At 44.2% G+C, this 26,850-nt stretch overlaps 1 protein-coding gene across 1 annotated transcript in view; it reads right to left on the minus strand.

The window, feature by feature from the left end:
• kmt2d (lysine (K)-specific methyltransferase 2D) overlaps positions 1-25,106 on the minus strand; it is a 31,988-nt gene extending 6,882 nt beyond the window's left edge. Inside the window, exons 1-48 of the mRNA XM_059332356.1 lie at positions 24,400-25,106; positions 21,987-22,069; positions 21,336-21,447; positions 21,013-21,215; positions 20,806-20,915; positions 20,542-20,704; positions 20,020-20,191; positions 19,754-19,868; positions 19,420-19,598; positions 19,014-19,312; positions 18,321-18,431; positions 17,391-18,178; positions 17,154-17,267; positions 16,931-17,044; positions 16,354-16,458; positions 16,080-16,261; positions 15,640-15,804; positions 15,324-15,433; positions 15,148-15,192; positions 14,861-15,046; positions 14,586-14,756; positions 14,374-14,496; positions 14,073-14,197; positions 13,837-13,972; positions 13,647-13,727; positions 13,486-13,563; positions 13,206-13,364; positions 12,980-13,049; positions 12,653-12,891; positions 12,479-12,552; positions 12,105-12,155; positions 10,366-11,982; positions 10,111-10,284; positions 9,212-9,351; positions 7,147-8,933; positions 6,931-7,054; positions 6,146-6,227; positions 5,986-6,052; positions 5,638-5,870; positions 2,550-5,501; positions 2,306-2,455; positions 2,040-2,204; positions 1,750-1,897; positions 1,575-1,656; positions 1,311-1,483; positions 965-1,089; positions 742-877; positions 114-235 (exon numbers count right to left, since the gene is read on the minus strand). Coding sequence (XP_059188339.1) covers positions 114-235; positions 742-877; positions 965-1,089; positions 1,311-1,483; positions 1,575-1,656; positions 1,750-1,897; positions 2,040-2,204; positions 2,306-2,455; positions 2,550-5,501; positions 5,638-5,870; positions 5,986-6,052; positions 6,146-6,227; positions 6,931-7,054; positions 7,147-8,933; positions 9,212-9,351; positions 10,111-10,284; positions 10,366-11,982; positions 12,105-12,155; positions 12,479-12,552; positions 12,653-12,891; positions 12,980-13,049; positions 13,206-13,364; positions 13,486-13,563; positions 13,647-13,727; positions 13,837-13,972; positions 14,073-14,197; positions 14,374-14,496; positions 14,586-14,756; positions 14,861-15,046; positions 15,148-15,192; positions 15,324-15,433; positions 15,640-15,804; positions 16,080-16,261; positions 16,354-16,458; positions 16,931-17,044; positions 17,154-17,267; positions 17,391-18,178; positions 18,321-18,431; positions 19,014-19,312; positions 19,420-19,598; positions 19,754-19,868; positions 20,020-20,191; positions 20,542-20,704; positions 20,806-20,915; positions 21,013-21,215; positions 21,336-21,447; positions 21,987-22,035 — 12,906 coding nt within the window. The 5' untranslated portion in view covers positions 22,036-22,069; positions 24,400-25,106. The remainder of the gene's footprint in view (positions 1-113; positions 236-741; positions 878-964; positions 1,090-1,310; positions 1,484-1,574; positions 1,657-1,749; positions 1,898-2,039; positions 2,205-2,305; positions 2,456-2,549; positions 5,502-5,637; positions 5,871-5,985; positions 6,053-6,145; positions 6,228-6,930; positions 7,055-7,146; positions 8,934-9,211; positions 9,352-10,110; positions 10,285-10,365; positions 11,983-12,104; positions 12,156-12,478; positions 12,553-12,652; positions 12,892-12,979; positions 13,050-13,205; positions 13,365-13,485; positions 13,564-13,646; positions 13,728-13,836; positions 13,973-14,072; positions 14,198-14,373; positions 14,497-14,585; positions 14,757-14,860; positions 15,047-15,147; positions 15,193-15,323; positions 15,434-15,639; positions 15,805-16,079; positions 16,262-16,353; positions 16,459-16,930; positions 17,045-17,153; positions 17,268-17,390; positions 18,179-18,320; positions 18,432-19,013; positions 19,313-19,419; positions 19,599-19,753; positions 19,869-20,019; positions 20,192-20,541; positions 20,705-20,805; positions 20,916-21,012; positions 21,216-21,335; positions 21,448-21,986; positions 22,070-24,399) is intronic.
• Positions 25,107-26,850: the final 1,744 nt, after the last annotated feature.

A 26,850-nucleotide genomic window follows, 5' to 3' on the forward strand; every position in this document is an offset into this window, starting at 1 on the left:
CTGAGAGAAAAAATGCACATGATCTACAGCTTTCAAGAAATATATAGCATGTGTCATATGATTTTAAATAAAGACCAATAATTGGCACAGTTCTCACTCTTGTCATGACTGACCTGTTTAATAAGTGCCAGAATGTCCACTTGTTTCTTCAATGTACAGCCTGGTAGAGACACGTCAAACTGCCTGAGCCACTCATCCTGACTGGGTGAAACACTGTCCTTTGAACAAAGAGCCCCTGGAAAACAAGACCACCTTAATTTTAGTCTTTGCAAGATTTAAATTAAATATTTCCATAAACGTTCATGTTTAAAATAGATGTAAATTAATGAGTGCATCCCTAGCAGTGTAGCGACTCTACGACAGTGACAAAACTTTGAGCACCAACTCACATTCTCAAGCCAAATGCAAAAGATACATCAAGAGGCTAGAAAAGGCCAACACTTTTTGAATGATGATTCCGGGGAACAAAATGTCAATCATTAAAATTAAGACAACATAGACTAAAACTGATCAATAAATAAATGAATATAAATAAATGAATATGAAAAATGAATAATTGTAAAATGATCAATTATCATACATCTGGCAACACTGATTAGAAGCAAATGGTACAGGACTATTTGTCGCAGTGCATCCAGGTGTGACAGGATGATATGAAACATTCTTTCCTCCCACCCTGGTCGCCCTGACCCAATGAAATAACAGAACAATTCAAATTAACATTAATTTTAAAATGCATACCTGACTGGTCTGGTCCTTTCCCAGGCCCATCCCCTGCAGGCATGTCAGGGTTTTGGGGAGGGAAAGTCACCTCATAAGAGCCTGGCATCCTAATATTAAGCAGCTGGGCCATGGCCATCATGACGTGGTTCAGTTTCTGGGAAAAAGGCAATGGAAGTTTGTGTCAATTTAGCATGAAAATAAACCAAGTTAAACAGGAAGCAGTGATTTCATGGTTTAGTACCTTGGCTGCAGCAGAGGACAATGTGAAGGTAACAGATACTTCGTTGTTTTTGGCTTTGTCCCAGTGGTTGGATGTGGGAACCACCTTGCCATCAGCTCCTTCAAATGGATTGTTTTCTGGGAATGCTACAAAAGGAAAAAGAAAATTTGTAAATGTAAATTAATTTTTGATAGTTTGCATTTTTACTGGAATTTTAATAATATAAGTGTATTTCATGGTAAATCAAGGTATCAAACTTAGCAATAAAACGTAATGCAACACATTCAGGATGGATTCCATGCAAACATGCATATTGAGAAATGATGCAGTTTTTGGGGGGAATTACTTTCAGAGCATTGTGTAATACCTGGAATGGCAGTGCGAGGTATGAGAGGGATGATGGGGGATATTGCTCTCTCAGTCTCCTCCTCTTTAGGCTCCCGTAGGTGAGGGAAACGTGGCGTTTCATCGCCTACGTTACTCTCAGGGGATGATGCTGGGATGATGCTTTCTGGGGCATCTTCGTCATCACTCTCCATCCTGTTAGAAAGACATTTCCTACATTTATAGCCACTCAGCAACAAGAAAGCAATTTATTCTGATTGATAAAGAACTTTAGAGCTTATTGTACCTGATGTCCTCATTCTGGTTATGCGGTGGTGTTGGGAGAGCTGCTAGAATGTCTACACTCTTTACTTCCTCTTTACCAGAATCTGCAGGAAGAGTATTTAGAATCAATTTCACTGTTCAGATTCTGCATATCAAATTTAATATTCATGGAAAACATTAAATCTGTCATTGTTTACCCATTGGCTCCTCTGCTGGCTCTGTGTCTTTCTGACCCTCTGACAGCTCTTCCCCAGGAGTCACTCCATTCAGCAGCTTGTGCTGCACTGAAGGCGGAGGAGTAGGTGGCAGGGAGGATGGGGGTGTTGGTGGGTTGCTGAGGTTACTCTGTAATGGCACAAATCATAATCCCCAATAAAATGACTTTGTTTTGAAAAACTTGAGTCCTTAAAGAAGTATTAATCAACAACCAGATGTTGTCACAGCCTTCAACAGCTAACCATCGGTACATGTTGCAGCTTGGTTTTACCTTTGTCAGTAACTGAGAATAGTAGTCTGGGATATTGTCCAGCACTGCATTTCCAAATGATCCTTTGAGCTGGGCTTTTCCATTGGCTGGGCTGCTTCCGAAAGGGGCAAACAGATCCAGACTGGCAGTGATTGAAGGCTCCATCAGGGGCAGCAAAGAGAGACCCTGGAGGATAAATTGTCCATTAGTCTAAAGAATGAAAAAACACTCTACAAAACATCAATGGCAAAAATCATTCAGGAAATTAATTTGCGCCATCATTTTACCTGTTTGAGTTGCTTTATCAGAGCTTCAGCACTTTTTCCGACTTCTTCCTTTTTGTTCTTCTTCCGTGCATTAGGCCCTCGGTCTCCAGCTGCCTTATTAGTGCGCTTTGGCTTTTGTGCAGGAGCCCTTTTTGTTATAGACTGTAAATCCTGTAAGGGTCAAGAGAAGTTATAAAAGACTCCCTCCCCATGAACCACAACATGATGAAAGTATTTAGAATTAATGCACTAAAGAAAAACATACCTCCATATTTCGTGGAGTCCCTTGAAGTTTTTGCTCCAACATTGCAAGTTTGCTGTTGATGTGGCCATTAATCTCATTGTGGATGCCCTCAGAGGGCCTCTGAGCACCAAGCTGAAGGTTCTTCGTTCTCAGGAGTTTCTGAAGTAGTTGCTGTCCAGTCTCAGATCTGGGGCCTTGTGTCCCATGGTCTCCAGCCATGTTTCCAGCATTAATAAAGCTGGTGTTGTTCCCAGAAGTTACTGCCTCACCCATTGCTTCACGCTTTATCGCCCCAGGATGAGCCTCTGGTGCACCATCACACTGCACTTCTCTTGGTTCCTGTTTGATGTTCTGTAGGGTCATCTTACACAGCTCCCCTGGTCTGGAGCCATGTTGTGTTTGAGGCCCATGGCTCTCTGCGACTTGCTGTGACCTTTGCTGAATATTCATGTCTTTTTGTGGACCATTGGGAATAACTGAGTGACATGTCTCATTGCCTGATGTCTGAGCTTCTACTTTTAGTCCGGGACAATCAAGGGGACTCTTGGCTCCAGGTGACCTGAGTGGAGATGCTTTGACATGGCTGTACGGACTCCCCCTTCCAGCCCTACTGTCAGCCATAGATGGTGAAGAGACATGGGATGAATGAGGTGAGGCTGGGTGGGCTGGACTCATGCCAAAGGGACCTCTTGGAGAATATGCATGGGATGGAGAACCTTGCATACGACCTGCTGCAGCTGCCATTATTGCCTGTTGATTCTGGTTGGGAGTGGGTGGACGCATTCCCATAGCCTGATTAAATCCGTGCCCCGGAGAATTGACTATTGGCTGACGTGGAGATGTTGGCCTTACCATACGGCTCTGATCAATGGGGGAAGGTGGCACTGGGACCTGGCCTCTCATATGTTGCTGCATCATGTCTCCTACTTGTGGCTGTTGTTGTCCAGAGACCATCATCCCCTGCTGCATCTGGGGAGCAACACCAGGTTGTTGGCCCAACATGCCTGGCTGTTGCTGTGGGCCCACTGCTCCTGGCTTCCCCATGGCTCCATATGGCATCTGCTGCACAACCTGTGGCATCTGTCCTGGAGGCATGTGAGGCCTCAACTGTGTTTGCTGGCCTTGACCCATTGACATCCGCAGCATCTGTCCCTGTTGGAGCTGCCTCTGGGCAATCATGGCCTGGATGTGCTGAATCTGCTGGTTTGGGGGAAGATTGCGGAGCTGAGGATTCTGAGCAATAATAGCCTGAATGTTGATTGGGGTGCGGACCTGTCCAGGTGGAACCAGAGGTCTCTGTACCATCATCCCTTGCTGCTGGGCTCTCATCATGCCCATCATGGCCTGCTGTTTTTGCTGCTGGGCCATGAGGGCTTGCTGTTGTGGACTATGGCCCATCACAACAGGCTGAGGCTGGCCGGGATGGTTCTGGGCTATGATCTGCTGCTGGATGTTGGGATCTTGTGACTGCTGCATGGCATTTTGAACGGTTTGATGCTGTTGCTGCTGAGCTAAGAAATCATTTGGTTTCCCTTCTTCTTTAATGGTCATCAAATTGGGCTTGTCAACACCGATGGAACCTTGCCTCTGGAGAGTTAGCGGAAGTTGTTGCTGGTGTTGCTGAAGCATACCAGGCTGTTGGTTTCCAATCAACCCTGCTTGTTGTTCAGGCACAGACTGAGGATTTGATTGTTGTTGCTGCTGTGTCATATAAGCCTGGTTTTGATGCTGCTGCTGCTGTTGTAATTGCTGTCGTGCCATGTCAGTTTTATGATCATTTGCAGAGTTTAGCTGAGACATCTGATTGGGAGTGGAGGGTCCACTCTGCTGTGGTGGTGTTCTTGAATCAGGGCTCAGAATCCCACCCTCTTTGGGGCCTGAGTTTTGGTTTTCTGTAGCTCCCTGTGGCTGGGGCGTGATACTTCCAGCTGAAGGCGAGGAGCCCATCTGTGGGGTAGAGGGTTGGGAGAGCACTACTTGCTCTTGGCTGGACTGACCGATCAACTGTGTTTGTTGTCTTTGCTGTGCCATCTGCTGCTGCTGAAGGTGGGCCAAATTCTTCACAACATTTTGCTGTTGTTGTTGTTGCTGTTGTTGCTGAGATGCTAGCATACGTTGGGCCAGAATGTTCTGTTGTTGTGGAGTCAATTGGGCCTGTGGACCCCTGAGGCCAGGGTGACCTGGAGAGCCAACCATTCCCTGCTGGCCCATCATCAGCTGAGGCCTTTGCTGCTGTGATGCTGCAACTGCCGGGTTCCCCATGATTCCTGGCTGAACTGCCATCATGGCTTGAGCATGATTAATAGGCTGGCCTCCTGAGAGGGTCTGTGGCAGTGGAGCCACAGACTGGCCTCCAACCATTCCTTGTTGAACCTGCACCATGCCCTGCTGATTGGCCTGGTTGGATAGCATTCCTTGTTGATTGTTTGCTTGTTGTTGAGCCATAAGTGGGTTGCCCATCATAGCAGACGGTGGCTGAGAAATTAGACCAGGCTGTTGATTCGGGTGTGGCATTGATTGCTGGCCCATCATCAACTGCTGCTGCTGTTGCTGTTGTTGCTGGAGCTTTGCCATCTGCATCCTATGTTGAAGCTGTCTTTCTTGGAGGAGCCTGGGGTCTGCAGCTTGCATTCCAGGCCCCTGTGGGAAGAATCCAGTTGTAGCCCCAGGAGGACATGGGGCCCTAGCACCACTGGCTCCAGGAAGCTGGGGTTGGGCTCCACCAATAAAGGGCTGCCCTTGGGGCATTCTGACAGGCATCCCACCTTGGGGCATTACACCAGGGTGCTGGCCCATTACTGGTGTTCCCTGTTGGCCCATCATCATCTGGCCAGGCATCTTGGGAAACATGTGCGGAGGAGGCCCCTGTGCAGAATGACCTGGGGTAAGAATACCTGAGCTTTGCTGATGCTGCTGTTGCTTGCTTCTGTACTCTGCAATTAGATTGGTATGCTCCTTCTGCTGCTTGCGTACCTAGAACAAATCAATTATAAACAGATATGAATTTACAAACATGTCAACAGTAGCAGCACTTGAAAACTTGACATGTAAAGTTTTAATAAAAAAGTTAATGCTGTCTTTATCAGGGTTTTTTTTAAAATGCACACACCTGGTCAAGCTGTTTCTGGATTTTGCTCTGCTCTTCTGTCACCAACTTTAGTTTCTCTGCATCTGCCTCAGCAAACTCCCTGCCAGCTTTCTTTGCAGTGCGTTGCTTTGCACACAGTGCCTTGCGTGATTTACGGTGAACACCTATCTGTTCCTCCAAGAATTTCAACTGCATTTGGAGTAACTGCTGGGTGTGCAGGAGCCATTCTTCATATTGATGTTGTTCTGCTTCATCTATTAACAGAAGAGGGTAAATTAAGACAAACATAACAGAGTATTGAAACGGCAATAGAACATTTCCTCATGACAAAATACATTTTTAACAAAAGGCAGTAATGGTAAAACATACTGATGATTCCTTGCACAAACTGGGGAGGGTTAGGTCTTGACTGGGTAGGATCACTTGTTTCTCCCTCCTAAACACAAAAAGAAATGCTTGTAATTAAATCGGCTACATAACATTTAAAATGAAAGTCAAACAATCACTTCTGACAAGGAAGACAGCATACCTTTGTAGGTACAGATGGAAGTTGATTTGGATCTGTACCCGGGGCAGAGGCCAGCCTCTGAGCAAGCAGAGAAACTTGTTGCCTGGAGAGAAAGCAAAACACAAAACATATTAACATGCCTGCATGTATTATACAATGGTCTGTAAGTGAATGTAGTATCCAAACAAAGTTTCAAAATTACCATGAGATTACCATCACCTGATGGATAACTTGTGATGATACTAGATTACATTAGACAGTAAACATTTGACACTGCTGCATACTAGGTCACTCCCTTTGGAGGAATGGAGAACAATCTTGAGCATCTTTAGCATCTGCCTGAGCAAACAGTCGTGCCAGTAACATTACAGACTCTTTAGTAAAGGTGTTTAGTACATGTATGAAAGGTAGCAAAAAATCTTCAGTGAACCAACTCTAATAAATCACCATTGTCACTGAATCATTTGCTCTCTTAGCAGTTGAGCTCCACTTACTGGTTTACAGAGTTTCAGCCATGTATGTATCACCTCATTGTTTTTTAAGTTTATGTAATGTTGCAATGCAGTGTCCCCTTCTATATCCATTGCATTTAATATTGGTGCAGCATCATGCACCAATAGCTATGTAAAAATAACCCCAATGCAATAACCTCACTATCTTCCTTAAGCAGCCAGACACATTTATTTTATTTCCATTGAGATATTTCCATATACAAAATAAGATGATAACTGTTAACATACTGACCAAACTTAAAACCAAAAAATGTCTACTATTCTGTAAATGTTTTGCACAACAAAAGAAAGTACCTGTTAATGCCAGTGGGGACAACCATTGGATCCTGGGCTAAAACTCTTTTGATACCCTTAAGTGCCACAATCTTTGCGTTGGCAATGGGATCCAAGATGTCATCAGCTGCAAATTTGTCTAAATCTGCAATAGAAGTACAAGACCAAGTGTGTTGATAAAGTAGAACAAGGGCATAATTCTGTAGAGTGATGACAGTGTTGAGACACAGCGCTTACCTTTATCTGGGAAGAAGTTGTTGGCCAGAGGTGGTTTAACCACTGGCTGTGGCTGTGGTTGATGACCTACACCTGGATGGATCCCTGGCTGCCCCATCCTCACCATGGCTTGCTGCTGGGCCATGTTCATGTGAGGTGGGGGTGCCATTCCAGCTCCCATAAGCCTTTGCTGCTGCTGCTGCTGCAACATGTGTGGAGCACGCGGTACCATCCCTGGCTGAGCCATCATTCCTTGCGGTGGTGGACGATGGTGTTGTGGCAGCATTATCTGTCCAGGTGCCTGTGGGTTCGGCTGTTGACTTGAGAGACCAGGAAAATGAGGTGCCATTCCTCCCTGGTGGAGGGAGCTCAGCTGTTGTTGCTGTTGCTGCTTCTGTAGTTCCTTCTTCTCATGCTCCAGCAGATCCTGTATTAGAAGGGGCAGTTCACCATCTAAAGAGCTCTCTACCTTTGCCAAATCCACAGCAGGGGAGTGCTGTCCCCCTACGTCAGGCAGCCCCAATGGATCATCACCAATATCTGCATGTGGAGCTGCTTGAGGAAAAGGCATTGCATCACCGTGGCCTGGCAGGGGGTACGGAAGTCCCCCTAATCTAACAGAACTGAGTGAAGTGGACTGGTTTTCTGGTTGTTCAGGCTTGGTTGATGGTGTGGTGCCACCAAGAAGCATCGACACAGCCTCTCCTATTTCATCTTTCGTCACAGTTTGTCCTGGATGCAGCTGAGGGGTCATACCTCTGTCCTCTATTTTGACCTTGGAGATATCAGCAGTTTCTGTTGAGGGTAACTGGAGGGTAGCAGACTCCCTTGCTGGGGCAGGGGCTGCTTTGAGAGACTTCTGCCCTGGCTCCACCTTAGCTTTTCCTTCTACTTTAACATGAGCAGAACCAGCAGAAGATGAAGGTGCTTCACTTTCCGCTTCCATCAACCGCAGCTGGTCTGAGAAGACGTCTTTAGGGTCCCCTTGGTCAAGTTCAGGGTCAGTGTAAGCCAGTAGGTCAAACTCATCACTATTAAGCAAGTCATCTAGATGTGGATCATTGGTTTCAAGGTTGTCCAGGTTGCCCAAGTCATCATCTCCTTTGTCAGGATCCAAGTCTAGAGCCAAATCATCCTCATCCTCCACGCCTCCATCCCCCGGAGCATCCCCAAGCCCCTCGAGGTCAGGCTCTGGCAGCTCCTCACTATTTTCTGCCGTGGCAGTCTGGGGCTGTGTGACTAGGCCTGGTTGTCGAAGCTGATGCTGCTCAGTGCTAGGAATGTTTGCAGTGGAAGTAGCTGTCTGCAGGTGGGGCTGTTGCGTTACTGGGCCAGTAGACTGCTGAGGCAGTAAAACTGGCAGTCCACCCTGCTGTAACTGCAGTTGTGAGTTGCTGCTTCCCTCTGTTTGCATGCCAGCAGCCTGAGCTATGGGATGTTGCTGAACATAAGGTGCTGGCATCTCTTGTTGTGGGACAAAGAGACGTGGTCTGGGCTGGGGTCCACGGGCCATAAACTGAGGTCGTAGGGGCAACCTCTGTGAGTTGTGTCTCAATTCAATGAACTGCGGTGGGGGTCCTTGACCCACTGGCTGCATGGTCTCTCCTCCATGTCCCTGTATCATGGTGTGAGGGTTAGCCATGCCTTCCATACCCTGGATGTTGACTGCAGGGTTGAGATTGTGTCTTATGCCCATAGCCTCCATTCCTGGCTGAGGGAACCTCCTTGGTCCCGGAGCCTGACCCTGCCACTGAGGAGGAAATGGTGGACGGGCAAACATGCTCTGAGGTCTGGTGGGCCCTGGTGGCCTAAAGGACGGAAATAAACAAAAAACATGTATTTCACTTAATTTTGAATATGCAAGAGCTGGGACTAATTTAGGGTGCTTATTAATTCTTTGGGGCAAAGTAACCATATCTGTGAACAATTTGTGCACCTAGGCTGGTTAGATTCCCACATGAGTTCCAGTAATATTACAATTCAGGAATGTTTTTAGTTGGATGTTTAAACAGCTACAAACATACTAAAATAGCAAGCAACAAAAATGACAAGACCAACTATGAGTGTACTTTTACAACGTGGTTACCTCAATGCACTAGGATCCATGATGGCGGGAGTTCCTGTAGGTGGTGGGCGAATGAGCTTGTCCCCCATTCCTCCAACAGCCATGGGCATCTTCCCTGCCACAGAAGCCTGAGGTCCAGCAGTAGTAGCAGCAACCCGATCCTAAAAGGAAGAAATAAAAGCAAAAAGAGGAAAATGTAACATTAAAACAGAGCTTTTATCCAAATTCCTAAAGCTCTTTTTTAAAGTTTGACCCTCAGAGATTCTTTGCATGTGGACTGTGAAGTTTCACACATTTGAACCGAACATCCAGGAAACCCCAAATAATATTTGCATTTCTGTTGATAGTTGTTGCTGAATTTTTTACAGGAATAAAATTAATAATAAAATGTTTTATCCGAACAAAGATCTTTAATTTTTCAAAGAAATGTTTCTGGCAACCACATTTTGATCAAGTTATATTTTTGAACACACCCCTTCCAACTAATTGCCCAATTGCACAGCCTTAAGAGCGTGCATATCACGAATGCTGGGTCTTGTTGAATCTACTGCACCTACTGGTACCTTGTTTGCCATGTAGCAATAAAAATATACTAAAAACCTGGATTAATCTGGTTAGTCACATTGGACTGCTATTATATTGTACACTAGTGTATCTATAAGTTCTGCAGGAAAAAAATGAGTGCCACAGATCAGATCTTGAAAAAGACAAATTCATAATATATTTGATTGTATTTTTTCGCAGAAATAATTATTTTCTGTTTTATGGGAAAGTGTGAATATTCATTGCAGATATATTTAATGATGAATTTTTTAGATGATTATTTTTTAAGAATATCCATGACAGGAACAGTTCTGAATTTTGTGGGAGCTGGCCTGGAATGACCCTATTGCCTATGGCATATGTTTTGAGGTGTGTACCTGTGGATAAGGTGGAGGTGCTCTGTGGACCTTATCTTGTTGAAAGGCTCCCATCTCTCCTCCAGACCAGCCAGGGGATGCACTGCCGGCAGCAGCAGCTGCTGCCTCCTTCTCTTGTCTAATGGAGTTTCTCTGCATTTGTTGTCTGATTAAGAATTCCCTCAGTCTCAGTCGCTAAAAAACACAAGAAGCATTGATTAGTAAAGCAAAGAGGAGGTGAATAGCATGACTATTCACTGGATAATACTTTGATACCTGTCTGTGCTTCTCCAGCTCAGAGGGGCTAAGCCCAACTAATGCAGGGTCCTGCACTGCTGAAATGTCGGGCATTTCTTGCGAGCCTGGCACATTGGGCTGATGAGGCGCGTCTGGAGGGCGGACAGCCGATAGTTCTTGAGATTCAGAAGGAGGTGGCACCCTGGATGCAAAGCCGTCTGCCCCCATAGTCTGCTGAGTTTGTGCCTGTTGTTGCTGAATCTGACCCGGTAACACCTGGCTCTGCTGCTGGGTCACTTGGAAGCCTCCTGTGCTGGGGCTGCGGCTGAAAGTAGGAGGTGCTGACGGTTTACCAGAGAGAGGATCCCCTATGGAACTGTTGGTAGGGTGGGGTGGAGGTGGCTGGTTAGGATGGGGTGAGCTCTGAGCTGCGACAGAGGAGGGACGAGGGGGTTTGTGTATAGTAGCAAAAGGGTCTCTAGATTGTGGCCTTGAGGGTGGCTGAGAACACGGGTCTGGGGATTGGAAACGAGGTGTAGCAGGAGAATGGACAGAGTAAGCATCATTGGAGAGGCCACCAGGAGTGTGGGGAGACTGAGAGCTGCCCTGTGACTGAGGGCTGGAGGGCACTCTAGGGCATAATTCCTGTTGAGCTACGGGGTGTCTCTGGGGTCCAACAGAACAGTTGTCGCCTGACTGCGGCCTTGGAGTCAGTGGTGGCTGAGTGTGTGGGTCAGAGAAAGGGTGAGAGGGAGACTGTCTGTAGCTTTCAGAGTGGTGGCTAGGGGAAGCTCCAGGATGAAGTGCCCCACCCTCCCCTTGGTGCATCCGTGGTGTCATAGGTGCCTTGAATAACCCGTCCCCAGACTCCAGCATCCCAGCAGGAGAGCCAGTGGATAGATCAGGTCTTCCAACTGCCGAGGAGCGTGGAGAAGGTGCGCTCATGTCAGCCCTGTACTGCCCTGTGCTCACAGGTGAGGAAGCCACAGCAGAGGGGGATGGGGATGACCCATATTCTGGCCGCCCCATCCCTTGCTGGGTTCTGAAAGGGTCTCCATAGTGGGTATTGTGGGGTGGTGAGAAGATGGGCGACTCCCCAAGCCCTGCGCCTCTTGAATGAGGACTTTCTGGAGGTCCTAGAGACTCCTGGGAGCCTTGCTGTGATTGTGGTAGATGACCCTGTTGCTGCTGCAGCTGTGATCTGAAGTAGGGGTCAACCTGCTGAGCCCGTCTGGGGGTTCCAGGAGTTCCTGGTTGCATGTCAAAGGGGCCAAGACTGGCTGGCCGTCCCTGAGGAGGACCCTGTGGGCCGGAAGCGGAATAACCTGAGGAAGAGGCCTGTAAGGGGCTGGCCCCAGCATGGGAGAAGGGTGTGGTTGGGTGAGAGTGAGAATGGGGAGACTGAGGAGGAAGCTTGGCCAAGGGATCTGTCCGGATTTCGGCTGACCCGGGGGTCTTAACAGGTCCATCTGAGAAAAAGACAGAGGATGATCCTGAATCTGGAGGGAAGGGAAATGGGCTTTCTGCAGAGCTGGGCTGGGAAGAGATTGATGTAGAGCCTGAAGGTGGAGGGATCTGGAGGTGTAAACTGGGCCTTTCCGTCTTCACGCGCACTCCTTCTGTCTTGACTGGCCTGCACACCTGACTCTCTGCCTGCTGTGGGAAAAGGGGGAGAGACCAGAGGAAGCATATGAATTATCTGCACCACTAATCTAATGAAAGGCACCAAACCTTTCATTGACCTTGACAACACAAAAGGATGCTGTTGCTTTGATCACCTTCTGTGCCTTGTTTATCCTCTGAGCTGCTCGGTTATCTTTGGCCTTTTGCTACAGAAATAAATTAGATAAGAATATTAAAGAATTTAAAATGACATTCTGCATAACAACAAATATTAGTTGAATACTTTTACAGAAACATCATGCATACACATTCTCATTGCAATTCAATAAGCGGTTCCCCTATATTTCAGTGTTTGTTAACTGTTTACTTTGCACTTTTGCATGAGAGTACCATAAGCCACTAAGGGCAATTCAAACACAGAATAGCAAAAAGTTGAGATCATATTCACTATATCTTTTAAAATTGTATTACTGCTGTAAATAATTGTTTATATAAATGTATCTTTTTTTTTTTTATAGAGAGAACCTACCAGATATGGAACCTTGTCAGCAGCTGACACCTTCCTCCAGATCTTCATGATTTGCTTACAGCGACTGGCCCAGTCTGTGACAGCAGAAATATATAGAAACTCCTATTCAATATCTAACAGAGATATAAACCTTGCTTTTCAAAACCATTAGGCACAGTACTCTTCTATACTAACCTGGGTAATCCTGTTTAAGAGACGGAAAGTTGGTATTGGCATAAAGCACAGGGGAAATGGTAGAGAGTTCTCCCAGCTCCTCGTCTTTCTCCCAGCGCTGGAGGCTGCGCTGGTTGTAGGACAGTCCATCACCCTCTGCCTCAGTTGGGGTCGGTGGGGAGGAGGGGGTTGCTGGGGTTGAGGGAGTGGCCCAAGGGCTTTCCTCACCCCCATCTGGACTGAACAGTCCTCCTCTGTCCCTGTACACCATATGAGATGTTAGTATCTCATATATACTACAGATTGTTGCAAAACAAAAAGCACAAGCCAATTCTGTACTGTTCCTACCGCATGTCAAAGAACGGTGACTGAGAGAGGCCAGGAAAGGCATCCATCATTCCAGCCGAGGGCAGGGACCCTGCAAAACATTTTGCATGTTTTAATTCCAAGCCAAACTTCACTTAAACTTTACTGATATTAAACCTTACTACTTAGTACTTGGAAAGTTATCCATTTTACAGCAACTATGTTTTTTTAATGATATGATAATCTGCTGACATGCCCTTGTACACACCTGAGAGGAGAGCTCTCTGCGGCAGAGCGCTACGATTGAGTTCTCCCTTACTGCCCTCCAAGATGGGCTTCATGCCCCCTAAAGAGGAGCCGTCTGACACTCCCAGAACCTTCCTGAAGAACTGCTCAGAGTCCTGACTCTCAAACCCTTGCAGAACACCTGCTCAGCAAAGAAAAAACATGTAAGGTATGACAAAAACATCAGGTATTAAATCTTTCTCGAAGTTAATGATGCATGAGACCGTCTCATTAAATAAAGCTTAAATAAAAGACTTGTATACCTTCACTTTTTTCTGCATCAGAGTCCTGAGGATCAGTTGAGGCCTGGTCCTTCAGCGATGAGGATGGTGCAGAAACTCCTAAAATACATAATTTTAAACCAACCTGCAGTTACCTCAACATTACAACAATAAAAACAGCAGCAAAGTGACCAGACACTCACCTGCACCTTCTCCCTGAGCCTGGGGGGCCTCACCCCCCTCTTGCTTGAGAGGAAAATTATCTTTCACCACACGATCCTCAGCTGGTGAAAGAGAAGCACAAAGGTCACAAAGGTACTAACCTTTTCCACAGCCAGTGTGACAAATAATTTGCAGAGTTTCATGTGTCATAGGTCAAGTTACTGTTCTTACTCTCTGGGGCAGAAGTTTTGACCCCTGGTGGTGCTGGTAATGAAGGTCGGACAAGGCATGCGCCCGGCCTCTGCCCTGGGGGTATCATCACTGCTTTCTTACTCAAGTCTATTAGTGTCTTCCCAAAGAAAGCCTCCTGCAGAAAATCACAAACATTTCAGATATTAACAGTTTGTCCCCGACTACCTGAAGTTTCAAAACCTGTTAAAGCAATGTGGCATAGAGAGGCTTCTGACCTGGAGATAAGATGGAAACATGTCCTCCAGTTTGCTCTTCTTCCGTCCTCTGCGTTTCTTGGCCTGTTCCTCAACGCCCTCTGCTGGTTTAGGATCCATGATGTTATCGGTATCAGGGTGAGGGCCTATACATTTATAACCATGCAGTTCAGTTTCCCAAACGTACAATATTCACAAAAAAGTTTAGTCTGACTAAAGCACTGAACCCCCACCTCATGTAGTTACTATTTCTTTTTAAATCCTGACATTATTTTACTATTTTTTAAATATTGGATAAATTAAATCTACTACTGTTACTAACCTTCATCAATGGTTCTCTCGATTGGCTGTCCATCTAATGTAGTCTCTCCAGCCAGCTGGGCAAAAAATTCCTTCTTCAATCGTGTGTGACACTTTCTTTGTCGCACCATGAAGCCTCCAATTCCTAGTAAAATTTACAAATAAATATTTGTTAATATTTTGTGGCTGCTCAGACATCTTTGACGACATTATGTGAAATTCTCAGTAGCTCACCAGGTCTGTAAGGTTTCCGCTTTCTCTTTTTGCTATCATCCATCTCCTCTGCTCCTCCTTTGAGGCCATCGCAATCAGCCATGCCCTCAGCGCCTCCCTCGGCACCACCTTCTCTGTCAGGGCTCCCATGATTCTCCATCTTGGATTCACAATCCATGGGCTCCCCACAACCTAGATATACAAGATAACATTGAGATTTACACAGTGTCTTGTAGGAGAAAAAACACCCCTTTAAATTGTTAACACAGCACTGAACGTGTGGAAAGTGCACAAACCTTTTCCATCCTCCCCATCGTCGACCTCCCTCAGATCCATCCCATCAGGACCTCCATCACAACACAGAGTGCCGAGACGGGAGCGACGCTGCCGTCTCTTGTGAAGGGGAGACATGGAGATGCTGCGAAGCAGGGACATCCCTGACTCAGTCAGCCACACACCTTCCAACCGGTAGAACTGGGGCTCTGTTAAGTGACATTTACAAATATGAGTGACTTACAGTAAAACAACATTAGATGACCGTGCATAATGTGCTTATAAACATGAATAAGCAAAATCCACCAACCTGGCTCTTTGATCTTTATTGAAGCCATAATGGCTGACTCTACTACTATGTACAAATGCAAAAAGCAAGAAGAGAAAGCAAATGGAAATCATGTCAGCAGTAAATACGAGAATACTCCGTGTATATTTTGGAAATTATAGTGTTCGATTTTAAAATAGTGTTGTTCTGGGACTTACCCACAGGTTTTGGAACATATGCGCTGCAGGATGTGCATGCAAAGCCCTCATCAGAAGCTTGTTCCACCTCATCCTCTGTGTACAGACTCTCACAGACAGCATGGACCCATCTGCACAGGCACACAGAAATACACTGATACACGCACTTTTCATAACAAATCACACCGCAAATCAAAGATGTTATGGAATAATTCATGATATGGGAAATACATAAATAATCCAGTCCCCGCTTGTCTTCATTAGCTGCAGTCTCATGAACACCTCAGTTTCCGTGTCTGGTGTGTGTGCGTGTGTAGTTCTAATGAGCAGTACCCACCGATCGCAGTACTGACACTGCAGCAGCAGCTCCTCCTCCATGAAGTTCTCTCTGCATACTGGACAAGTGACAAGGCTGGCGCAGGGGCCACAGTGGGTGTAGTTGTTCTGCCACTCGCAGTGGAAGCCTGGGGAGTTGGAGCCACACTGCACACAGCACACACACCTGCACACAAGTAGTGAAGTAGTTTGTTACAAATATACAGCTAATGTGTGTGCAAGACTTAACTAATGCTGATGCCAATTTAAAAGTGCAATACTTTTTCTGTTGCTACAGAAGCAAGAGGCAGAGAGATGGGCCTCTGAATTGCTAATGCAGAGCTGAGGCATGAGTGTTTTACATAATATGCAAATTTATATGTATTCATTTCCATTTGACCCCATTCAAAGCTACAAGGCTGAATAAAGCATTGTGTTCTCTAAGAGTTTACTTTTTCTTACCATTTGCACTTCCAACCACCCTTGGGAACATTGTGCAGGGGCGGGTCCAAGCAGTAGGTGTGATAGCTGACATCACAGTCGTCACACAGCAGCAGACGGGAGGGGTCCGAAGCTTTCCCACACATCTCACACACAATACATTCCAAACACCGCCAGCCCTTACGGAGCATCGTCTTGGTGATCTACAGAAGATGTCAGGTTTAATCTATCTGGATTTACGTCACGATACAGTGATGACCAAAGAAAGAAATCAAAAGAATTAAGTTGTGCTTACTTTGCTGTTCACACAGTAAGGATGGTAACACTGGGCACACTGAGCACAAGCCAACAACTGCCCCTCCGAACCCTTTCCAAAACTGCCACACACAACACACATGTCCTAAAACAGAGGAGATAAAGTGAGAAGGGAAAAATAAATGTTAGAAATGCACCTGGTGTTGCATTTTAAGGTGGCAACTATGGTGGTCAGGGTCCATGCAGCTTTTTTAGAGTAAATGTCAAGCACTTTTTAAGCATTTTCAACACAGCTAAGCCTTTATCACCACATCTAAATTGTTACAATAAATGCTACTGCAAACATTTCCATCACCAGAGAACTTATCTAGCCATTATCTAGCTTAACTCAATTGGTGCAAATGTTTTGGGATTTTTGGCTTACATGAGTTACTGTGTTGATGAAACACCAGATTAGGTTGAGGTCAAGCACTTGTCAAGGAGTATTTTCAAATTCAAGCTTTTTCCTAACCTTGAAAACGGTTACAATTTAGCATTTTCCAAACTTTCAAGACATTTACGAACCCTGTTTTGTGCCACAAGGTATTCATAATGCTACACTACAACAAGAACTGTACCTGAAGCAGGACAAATTTATCGGTGTTTGAGAAAAGAACCACTGTGTTCTGCATTGTGTCATCTTCCTCATCATCTTCCTCCTTACTTACTCCAGTGTCTGTGGTCATGCTTAGCTGTGAGCATGGGAATAAACAGGCCAAAATTAGTAATTCAATGACAAAAAACATTATTTAAAAAAAATGAAGAATTTAAAAAGGACATCTGAATAGTATGCAAGCTCACCAAGAAAGCATCAATACAGGAAGCCATGGCTTTGAGGCGTGACCTCCCACCACGCCCCCTCCCTCCACCACCCCCTCGAGGTCTTCGCTTCCCAGGAAAACTATTGCTTCGTCCCTACAAGCAGAGGAAACAACATTTCAGTGTTAGGAAGTGTTGTCTTGAAAAGAACAAGCATTAGAGCAAAATTTCAGCTGTTCAAGCAGACAATCGCGACCAACTTGTACATGATAACCTTACCTGTTTGACCCGTGAGCGGCCAGGAGATCCTCTGCGCTTTACCTTCTCTCGGTCGCTTCTGAAGGGTTCGAAGGGAAGCGAGTCATCAGTCTCAGTGAGCAGGTTATCCGAGCGTCCAGCAGGTAGGAGGCCAAACTCCATGGAGAGCTGAGGGTCGGCTTCTCCTGGAGAGCCCAGAAAGCCACTGCTGCTCTCATCTCCGTGGCTCATATTGGACGTCTCATCCAGCAGCAATTCCTCCTTGACTTCTCGCTCCCGCAGTTCCCGCTTTATGTCCTCATTAAATCCTTCTCCTTTCATATGCTCGTCATAATCATCATCCTCCTCTTCCTCAGAGTGAGGTAGTAACCTCGCCTCCATTTCCATAGAGGAGAGGGCCTCTTGTGTGTCTAGTGATAGAGAAAGAGGAGAAGGAGACTGAGGGTCCTGGCATGGACTTCTTTCCTGACGATTATCCATGGGCAAATGTTGCGTTTTGTCCTCAGGGGCAGGAGAAGCTGGTAACTTTGGTGGATCTTTACTTGGTGGTTCTGTTCCATCAGAGCCATTGTTTAATAACTCTGTTGATGCTTCTTGTTTCTCTGAGGGAGTGGCCTCCTGCTTCTCCACCTCCATACTTTCAGGGCCCTGCTGTGACACCGCTGTTGCTTCTACTTTAGGGTTGGCAGACTGTGTCTCTGCTGTGGGGTCCTGGGAAGGGGTGGCTTGAGTCATTTGGCCCACTGCCTCTTCTGCTCTCTCTTCATCAGCAGGTAGACAAGAGGCTCTCTGTTCTTTTGTTGCACAATCTATATTTGAGATTAAGGAATGCATGGTTATTAGTGTAAACATTTATACATCTATCATTAGTTAGGGTATTCAATCATAAAAATAATAGCGTACTGCTCTGTGTCCATTTTCAAATATGTTTACAATCTGCTCTGAGTTTACCTGTGGACTCAGCTGGGGCCTCAGAAGTCAACCTTTCTGTTGCGCCCTGCTGCTTGTCCTCCATGATTTTGTCCCCAACGTCTGTTGTCTCAACAACTGCAGACTCCACGCCTGAAGCCAAAAAGAGTCATTTCAGAGGCACATCTCAGACATAGTTACATTACACATTTAGCTGACACTTAGCTGACACGCTCCGATTGATCAGCCGCCGATCGTTATCAGCCGATATGGACCCTAAACAGGATGATCGGTGGGCTCTCAAAGTGTCGATCAAAAAAGCCGATTGCATATATATATATATATTTATTTATTTTTTTTTTTATTTTTTTAAATTTATTTATTTATGTTTTATCTTAACGAGACCGTTTTTCTCTGCGAGACGTAGATTATGTGAGACTGTTTTGTTTTCCGCGCATGACGTAAATTACCCGCGACTGTTTTTCTGCTCTCATCATGAATGAAGCTGGTTTTTCAGTTTCCGAAAGAGATCGGATCGGCCCCCAAAAATGCTGATCGGAGCATCCCTAGCTAACACATTATCCAAAGCAACTTCCAATAAGGGCATTCAACCGTGTGGATAGAGATCAAAACTCGCAATCAATATAAACAACTTGCATTCTTTTACTAGTCTAATAAAATGGATAACTGCCATGCTTTGTAAGCTGTCCTACATCGTGTCTGACTCACACTTACCTTCCATGGGTGTCTCTTTGTCAGTCGTGTCTTCAGCCTGACCGGTCTCTGATGTGGCTCTCTGTCCTGGTGTCACCTCTGAGAAGTCTGTGTGCTCTTCTGTCACCATGTCTGCATCTGTTTGGATTGTCATCTCCACCAAATCAACATGTCCTTCAGTCTCCTCAGACGCCTCTCTGGTTTGTATCCCCGCTGTGTGTGGTTGAGTGACAGGCTGCTGCTGATCCTCCTTGCAAAGCAGGCAAATGCACTTGGCTTCTGGAAGCTCTGCTAGTAGAGCACACTCACTGTGCACCCACCTGAGACAATAAAGAGATCATCAAGAAATATTTTATGACAATATGAGCAAGAAGTCCACACGTTAGCTACTTCAAATGAACACTACTGTGCTTCTGCATTAAAATACCTGTGGCACATGGTGCAGCATTGCAGAGTGACAGATGGGTTGGCAGCTTTGCTGCACACGCCACACACAGAGCTGCGATGACGCTGGCAGCCCTCACACACAGCATAGTTGTCAAACCACTGGGCCGAACCTGGCAGCACAAGTCCACGGACACCACACTCCGTACATACACGACACCTCTGTCACAATAAAGACAACGGGGGTTAAATTTAAACCAAATGATCGAAAGAAGCACATGAAAAATGTCTCCCTTTCCCATATTCTGGGCAATAAAACCTCTTTCTGACAAGACGACTTCTAAAAGGTAAGGGCTCCCACAGCAAACGTCACTTACTCTGCATTTCCATGGGTCAGTTGGAAGAGAGTCCATGGCTGGCTGGAGACAGAAAGTGTGGTAGCCCTTATCACAGGCATCGCATACCAACATTTTGGAGTCTTCCCCTGGTTGTCTAAGAAAAGAAAAAAGATATAATTCTCTAAAAATGGGAAAAAACGCTCAAGTTAAATAGGACAAATGCCTATAAACAAACTATGTAAATACAATGCAAAGCATTCAGGTACTGCATCAGAGTTGATCGTATAGAGTGCAGTTTGACCTACCTGCAAGTCTGGCACACTTTACACTCAGGACACTGCCATCCTGCCCGCTGGATGGGTGTTGCACCAATCTCCAGACAGGCCGCATGATAATGTTGGCCACAACCCGTACAGAACAGCAAATCTGTGAGCTCCCCCGCTGAGTCACACACTGCACACCAAGCCTCCTCACCTGCTGTAAATAAATAATAAATAGAAATACATATAAATTGGTATAAAAAAATGAAAAATCACATAAGCCCATATTATTTCCAGTTCTTATTTTTTCAACATGAATAACCAAAAGCTGCTTTCTTTTTTCATCTTTCAAACTATGCAGGCAGCTGATATTTTATGACAACAAAGAGCATAAAAATGTACATTCCACAATTTAAAAAATTGAGTATGAAGCACACAAGTTATCTTACACGAATTCTGATATGGTCGTAAAGCTTTGGGCTTGTTTGGTGAGATTTGCAGCTGTTCATCACTTTTGTAATCTGTGCAAGGCACAGGTCTTACTGAAAAAATGTCTGGTTCCCTTACCCAGCTCCTCTGCCTTGTCTATGTGCTCTGGACAGAGGAGGACCAACTGCTTCATAGACTGGAAGGATCCACTGGCTGCCGAGCAGGGGAAGTGATAGAACCGTGAGCAGCCCTCAGCATGGCAGCGAATGGTTGCGCCCAGCCTTTTGCAGTATTCGCAAAGCTGGAACAAACCCACAGCAACAAGTGAGATTTTGTGGAAGAAGTCTGAATCATTTTCTCACCAGATTCCATCTGATCCAAAATGATGGACAGTGCACTTACCCGCTGTGTCCCTGAGATAACGGCCTTATCCACATTCTCCAGCTCCTCATTCTCCATCCGCTTCACTCCCTCCGACCACACCGCACACCAGTGATGAACCAAACAACCCCCTGTTCATTAAAAAGCACAACATCAGTACATTTTTCTATCCAAACTCCATTAAAAAGAGCCTATTCATATTACAAAAATGCTAATATTGAGGTCAACCTGAGTCGTCAAAAAGCGATGCCAGACAAGGGGAGTCTGAAAATCCAATGGAAGACAGGTCATCATTCCCGGGCTGTGGCAGTGAGGAAGCTGATGGCTTCAGGGTCGGCCGCTCAGAAGATGGCCCAAAGTGTCTCAGTTCCCGCTGTCCATGCAAGCTCCGCTCCACACAGTTACAAAGCGCACAGGCTCGAATGCTCTCTCTGTACGGTCAAAACACAAATAAAAATTCAGTTTTGGAGAAACCAACAATGAGCAGCTAGTTGGGATATGAACCACAAGAGTGTGGACAATATCAAATGTGATTGGAATGAATGACTTACACAGGTGTGTCGGATGAGGCTGCAGTAGCACCAGACACATCCTCAGCAGCAGGAAGGGCTTTGGACTCCTCCTCAGAGGAGGCAAGCTGCTTCGAAGGGGCATTATCATCAGCTAGAGAATGAAAAAAAAAGGAAAGCTGACTTTAAAAAATGGGAATAAATGTCTTTTGACAAATCCATATAAATCCATATATATATATATATGTGTGTGTGTATGTGTATATATATATATATATATATATATATATATATATATATATATATATATATATATATATATATATATATATATATATATACACACCTTCTATTACCACCTCTTATAAATTATGATTACAAATTCAAAATTGTTCTGCAGATCTCGTTGAGAGCAATGGCAGATTGTGATATTACTCATCCTCATGCAGGACAGTGTCCATTCATAATAGATGACATTTGGACATGGGGACAATTTTAAAAAATAAAACATTGTAGGTCGTCCTGGTGGCTCATCTGTATCATTAAGGCTTAGGCTAAGGCTTGCAATGCAGCGGGGCCTGAGTTTGAATCCAGCTGAGAGCCTTTACCTGCATGTCTTTCCCTCTGTATCTGCCATAATCAGATAAAGTAAAAAAAGACCATAACATTTTTATTTAAAAAATAAGACATTACCTGTTGGTTCAGAGTCATTTTCTTCGCAGTTTGATTTCTGCTCGTCCATCCCCTGTACTGATTTTGACCTCCTTGACAGAGATCTAAAAATTGAACAAGTGGAATCAAAGTGTTAATCAGAAGAAAAAAAACCTCTTCAGTGTGCATTTATAGGGGATTTTATCTAATAAAATCAGATCTCTGCATATGTTAATGATGTGGGAAAAATTAACTGCATGAGATTCAGGTTTTATCCATTTAAAAAAAATCACAGCTGAGAGGAACTTAGGTCCCCAATTAGCAAAATAAAAAAATGCCATTTTTCAATAGCCAACATAGATTTATCATCATAACAAATGTATGCCAAACATGCATATTTCTTTGCCACAACATACTGCACACAAACCTCCCTATCCATCCAAAAGCACTTTTCTCATATTGACTTCCAACCAACAATGAAACAAGTTAAAAATGCCAGTTATGACGCCACTTTAGTTGATTTCCTTGTGTTAATCTGACCAGCGTTAGCACTATTGCAAACGAGCTTCCTCGCAAACTCATTAAAACAGCGCGGGGGGTTTACAGGAGACGCAACAATCAGAAAACCGCCGTAACAATTCAAGTTCTCGCTTACCCAGCAATGCATAATCCAAATCGGTGAAACTGCTGCGCGAAAAAGCACGAAACGATTAAACTAAGATGGTGTTTTCCCCAAATAAAACAACCATAAATCGGGATACACAAAGAAAACACAACTTCCGTGTGTAGAACTTCCTGTTGCAGCGGAGCTCCTTTCGTGCGGAACCTTCGTCTGCTCGCATCATAGTTCCGCTGTGAGATTTACGCCATTAACAAAAATACTGGGAAAACAAACAATGCAGCACTGACTGGGCTGAACATTTCTTTCATCCGCACAGATAATAATAGGAAGTCATGTTTTATTTTGCGTTTGAAGACCATTAACATGCGACACTTAAATGGGGAGCTGCTAAGCTTCGATTATCATGGTATATTTTACTTTACAGTCTCACTAGTATTTAATAACAACGTAAATCTTTATGTGTTGGGGGGGGAATAAACAATTATTCGTGATCGGGTGCTGTATGTCCTGATCTAATGGCTTCAGAAGACAATGCATGTGGCGCTGGCTTTGCAATATAGATCCAGCTGATAGTCTTGCAGTGTTTTTCACCAGTTACAAAACAAAAAACTGTGCCATCACACTCATCATTCTGTGAGCTGAACGTTATCACACACACACATTTCGAAATGTTTCCTATGCATTGCACATGAAGCAGATGCCTGTCCGAAAGATGAGTGCGCTTTTCAGGTTTTTTTTTAACCCATCCGAGCAGAATTAATCACAAATTAAAAAGCAGAATGCAATCAATAAAAACAGCAAACCAATTGCAATGCATATGGATGCTTTTTTCTAAATTATATAGGAGTGTTTTGAAGGTGTTTTACAGTTAATACTTTAAAATTATAGTCGAAACTACCAACATGAAACGCAACATACGTGCATAATTAACCAGCCCTGGATCATTTATGGCGCTACATTATAACGATTTGTAGAAAATGGCACCAAAAAGCTGCAGAAAGCAAACTGAGCTGCTGGACAAAATGAATGCATCTATGAAGCCTTAAATCTTCGTGGCAGCAACACTGGACTCTCACCGACAACAAACTAGCATCAAATCCAAGTCCCACAAAACATAACTGGTGTTATTTTACAGTTAATGATGAGACTAAATAGGCGTTGTTTGTAAAATGAAGTTGGCAATGTTCAGAGCAAAAGTGATGACATGATGGCTGAGTTAACGTCTTAACATCCTGCTAGCTCAGTTAAAAGTGTTAACGCTACAAATCAACTTTAACGGTGAACGTGTTTGTTCTTATTTCTCTTTGTAAGGTTAGCCAACAGCCACTGCTATTTGTTGCAGTGCCACAGTGAAAGCTAGATGGGTTTTTATAGTTGAATAATTGCAAAGCTAAGCACTATTCCTCAATGTAAACACCGACTTCAAAGGGTTGGTTCTCTCCAGCAAATAGCCTTGTCCGTGTCACCGGGGACAGGCTGCAACGGAAAAGCCAACAACTACCAATGGTGACGTAGCAACAAAGTGTCCCGAAGAGGCAAAACTACGAGAAATATATCCATAATCATACACGGGCACATATACTTCTAATATATCAACAAGGTACTGTGTGTATCATACCTTGGACAAAGCCAACGTAAGACATATTTCAACCTAAAGTTAACATCCAGGTAATACGGCTAGTGCTCCAGCAAGTAGACCTCCCCCCGTACGGTCGGAGCTAGCAGCTAGCGGAGCTAACATTACCCGGTCTAAGGTCAGGGTTGATGTGTCTTTAGGTATGTCTGCTGCAAGAAGTTCAAAGAGGCCAGAATAAAAGAAAACAAACAGCTCACCTCACAAAAACAATATCGTCTCTTCATACATCAGCAAAATCCAAACAGCCACACAGCTTCCCAAAACGCTGATGGTCGCTTCATTTTATGTAGCGGACCAACGCTGCGGCTCGCCGGCTGGAGGGAGAGTGGGGGAAGTGCAGCTCGGCGGAAGGCAGCTAGCCAGCTAGCTTCTTAACTAGAGGGGTAATGCTATGGTTAGCTAGCTAACCAGCAACTTGAGTTCTGTGGCGAGTGGTCGTATACAGCCGGGGAACTATTAAGCACCGAGACAAGTCTTCAACCAGCCCCGGCAAAGGCTGCCAGCATCATGCTGTGAATACAGAAACTACCCTGCTTGTGGCTTTAGCTCGGAGGCTAACATTAGCTTCTGCTTTAGCTCGGAGGCTAACATTAGCTTCTGCTCTGCTCTGGAATCCCGAGGTCGTTTATTTAAAGCTGCTGCAAGTTTGCACAAACAGTTCACCCGAAAATTACAGCACCAAACTTTGTTCACACGAAAGTAAATATAGTTTTTCTTTTGGTTTCAGCCCACTGCTAAAATATTTAATCTACCTAAAAAATGTTGCAGCTCAACTTTGCATGGGTACCCTTGTATTGGGTCACTAGCATCGCTTCACTTCGCTGAACTGCGTTTGCGTCTGCACACGGCTGTTCACGCCGAGTGGCTAGCAGTGCTAGCTAATAACAACTACGTCAAAAAATAATTCATGCAAAATAACGACAAAATGTGTGTTTTATTACTAGATATCAGGGAAAAATTGGGTGCAGCTTTCGTGTGGCAATGCACAACGTTGTGCGAAGGTGATAATTCACCACACAGCACTCGGTTTTAATGTGGAGAGCGCGGACCACTGAAATATGGTGGATATTAGATATTAGGTCATTAGATTTTCGGATCCGGGGAAGCCATTTTTCATTAGATTGTTATCATTGTAGGACCAAAGCTGCTCTGACATGCCTTCAGATGAATGCATGTGTTTGACGATCGATCAGCCGCGTTTTAATTGAGCTCGATGCGGCTCATATTTCTTGGTGCAAATTCATTGTTGTTAATTAACATAACAAATGTGCACTGTGCATTTAATCGTGGTTTCTAATTACTTATTCCGCTTATGTTACTACACTGCTATGCATTGCACATTCGGCTGGAGGGACCGAGGAAGGGTAATCGATTACTTAAAGCTGCCATGATCTGAAATAAACCTCGACCAAGTTTTCAGCAGGTTCACTGATAATGACCTACATAAGCCAGGACACCTGTTTTATTCTGGCGATTTATGACCGTGTTGTGTTGTCTTAGTATTACTCTGGCATATGTCATAAAAAATGTACATCCACGTTGGTGGTATTTGAAATTTAGCACCAAGCAATTTGTGAATGAATAACACACTCAACATTTTACAGTTCTTATCATCTGAGATGCATTACATCAAATCTGGTTGTCAGCTCAGGATTAATCCTATGGAAAATATACTGAATTATTTTACAGGGTTTTTTTCTTGGGTTTTTTTTCTACATTAAGTGCAAATGCCATTTAAAAAGTAAATTACTTTTATTACAAATATTAACCATACAATAGCTTTGAACTCTGTAAATTAATATAATGAAACATTAGGGATTTTTCAAACAGTATTGTTTAGTTGCTTATAGGTCTTAAATGTTAAATTAGATTGAATTCTTTGTAAAAATAAAATAAATAAATAAATACACATTGTAGTGCTGGATGTAAAATTTAGGCAAATCCCTGGGGGCTTTTTTCAGCAAAACTTTAAATTGAACGTACATTTTTTTTAAATAAATCATATAAAATTGAATATTGATATTTACTGTATATTATCTATATTTTTAAAGCAATTATCTAAAATAACTTATGGTTGTTTACTGTTATTTAACGGTAGGTGTAAGGCAACTTTTGCTGCCAGACTTTTTTACATTTTTTTTTAAACAATGTAGGGGTGAACATAATGCAGCCCTTATGGGGGATGGGCCCTCTTTATTATGAGGTTATTACTGTAAGAAAAAAAATCTCAGTGGCATGAGTGACTTATGAAGTAAAGGTTCAAGAAAGCTGTTCTCAATTCTTAAATGTACTTCTTAGTGAGGCTTATTCTCTGTGTTAGCGTGTTAAGATCATAATAATTTAGAACAAAATACATATTTTGTTTACTTCCTGCAAATGTGTATAGTTCTACTTCTATCACTTCTGTTACCTTTTCATGAGCCACACTGAGAACAAAAAGCCTGAGGCAGCACCTGCAGCAAAGCTTAGATGTCATGATTCTGTGAACGTACACACAATTAGGTTGTGTAACAGTCAGTTGCTTGCATTGTTGAAATGTTAAGTATATAACCTGTCAATCCATAGAGCAAAAACTGTAGCATACTGTACTTAGGCTATAACTCAAGACTTATAGATATATAAACTGTAGAGAGGGCCATCTGCCTAAT

Source organism: Centropristis striata, chromosome 5, assembly GCF_030273125.1.
Source record: "Centropristis striata isolate RG_2023a ecotype Rhode Island chromosome 5, C.striata_1.0, whole genome shotgun sequence".
Classification (NCBI taxonomy): domain Eukaryota; kingdom Metazoa; phylum Chordata; class Actinopteri; order Perciformes; family Serranidae; genus Centropristis; species Centropristis striata.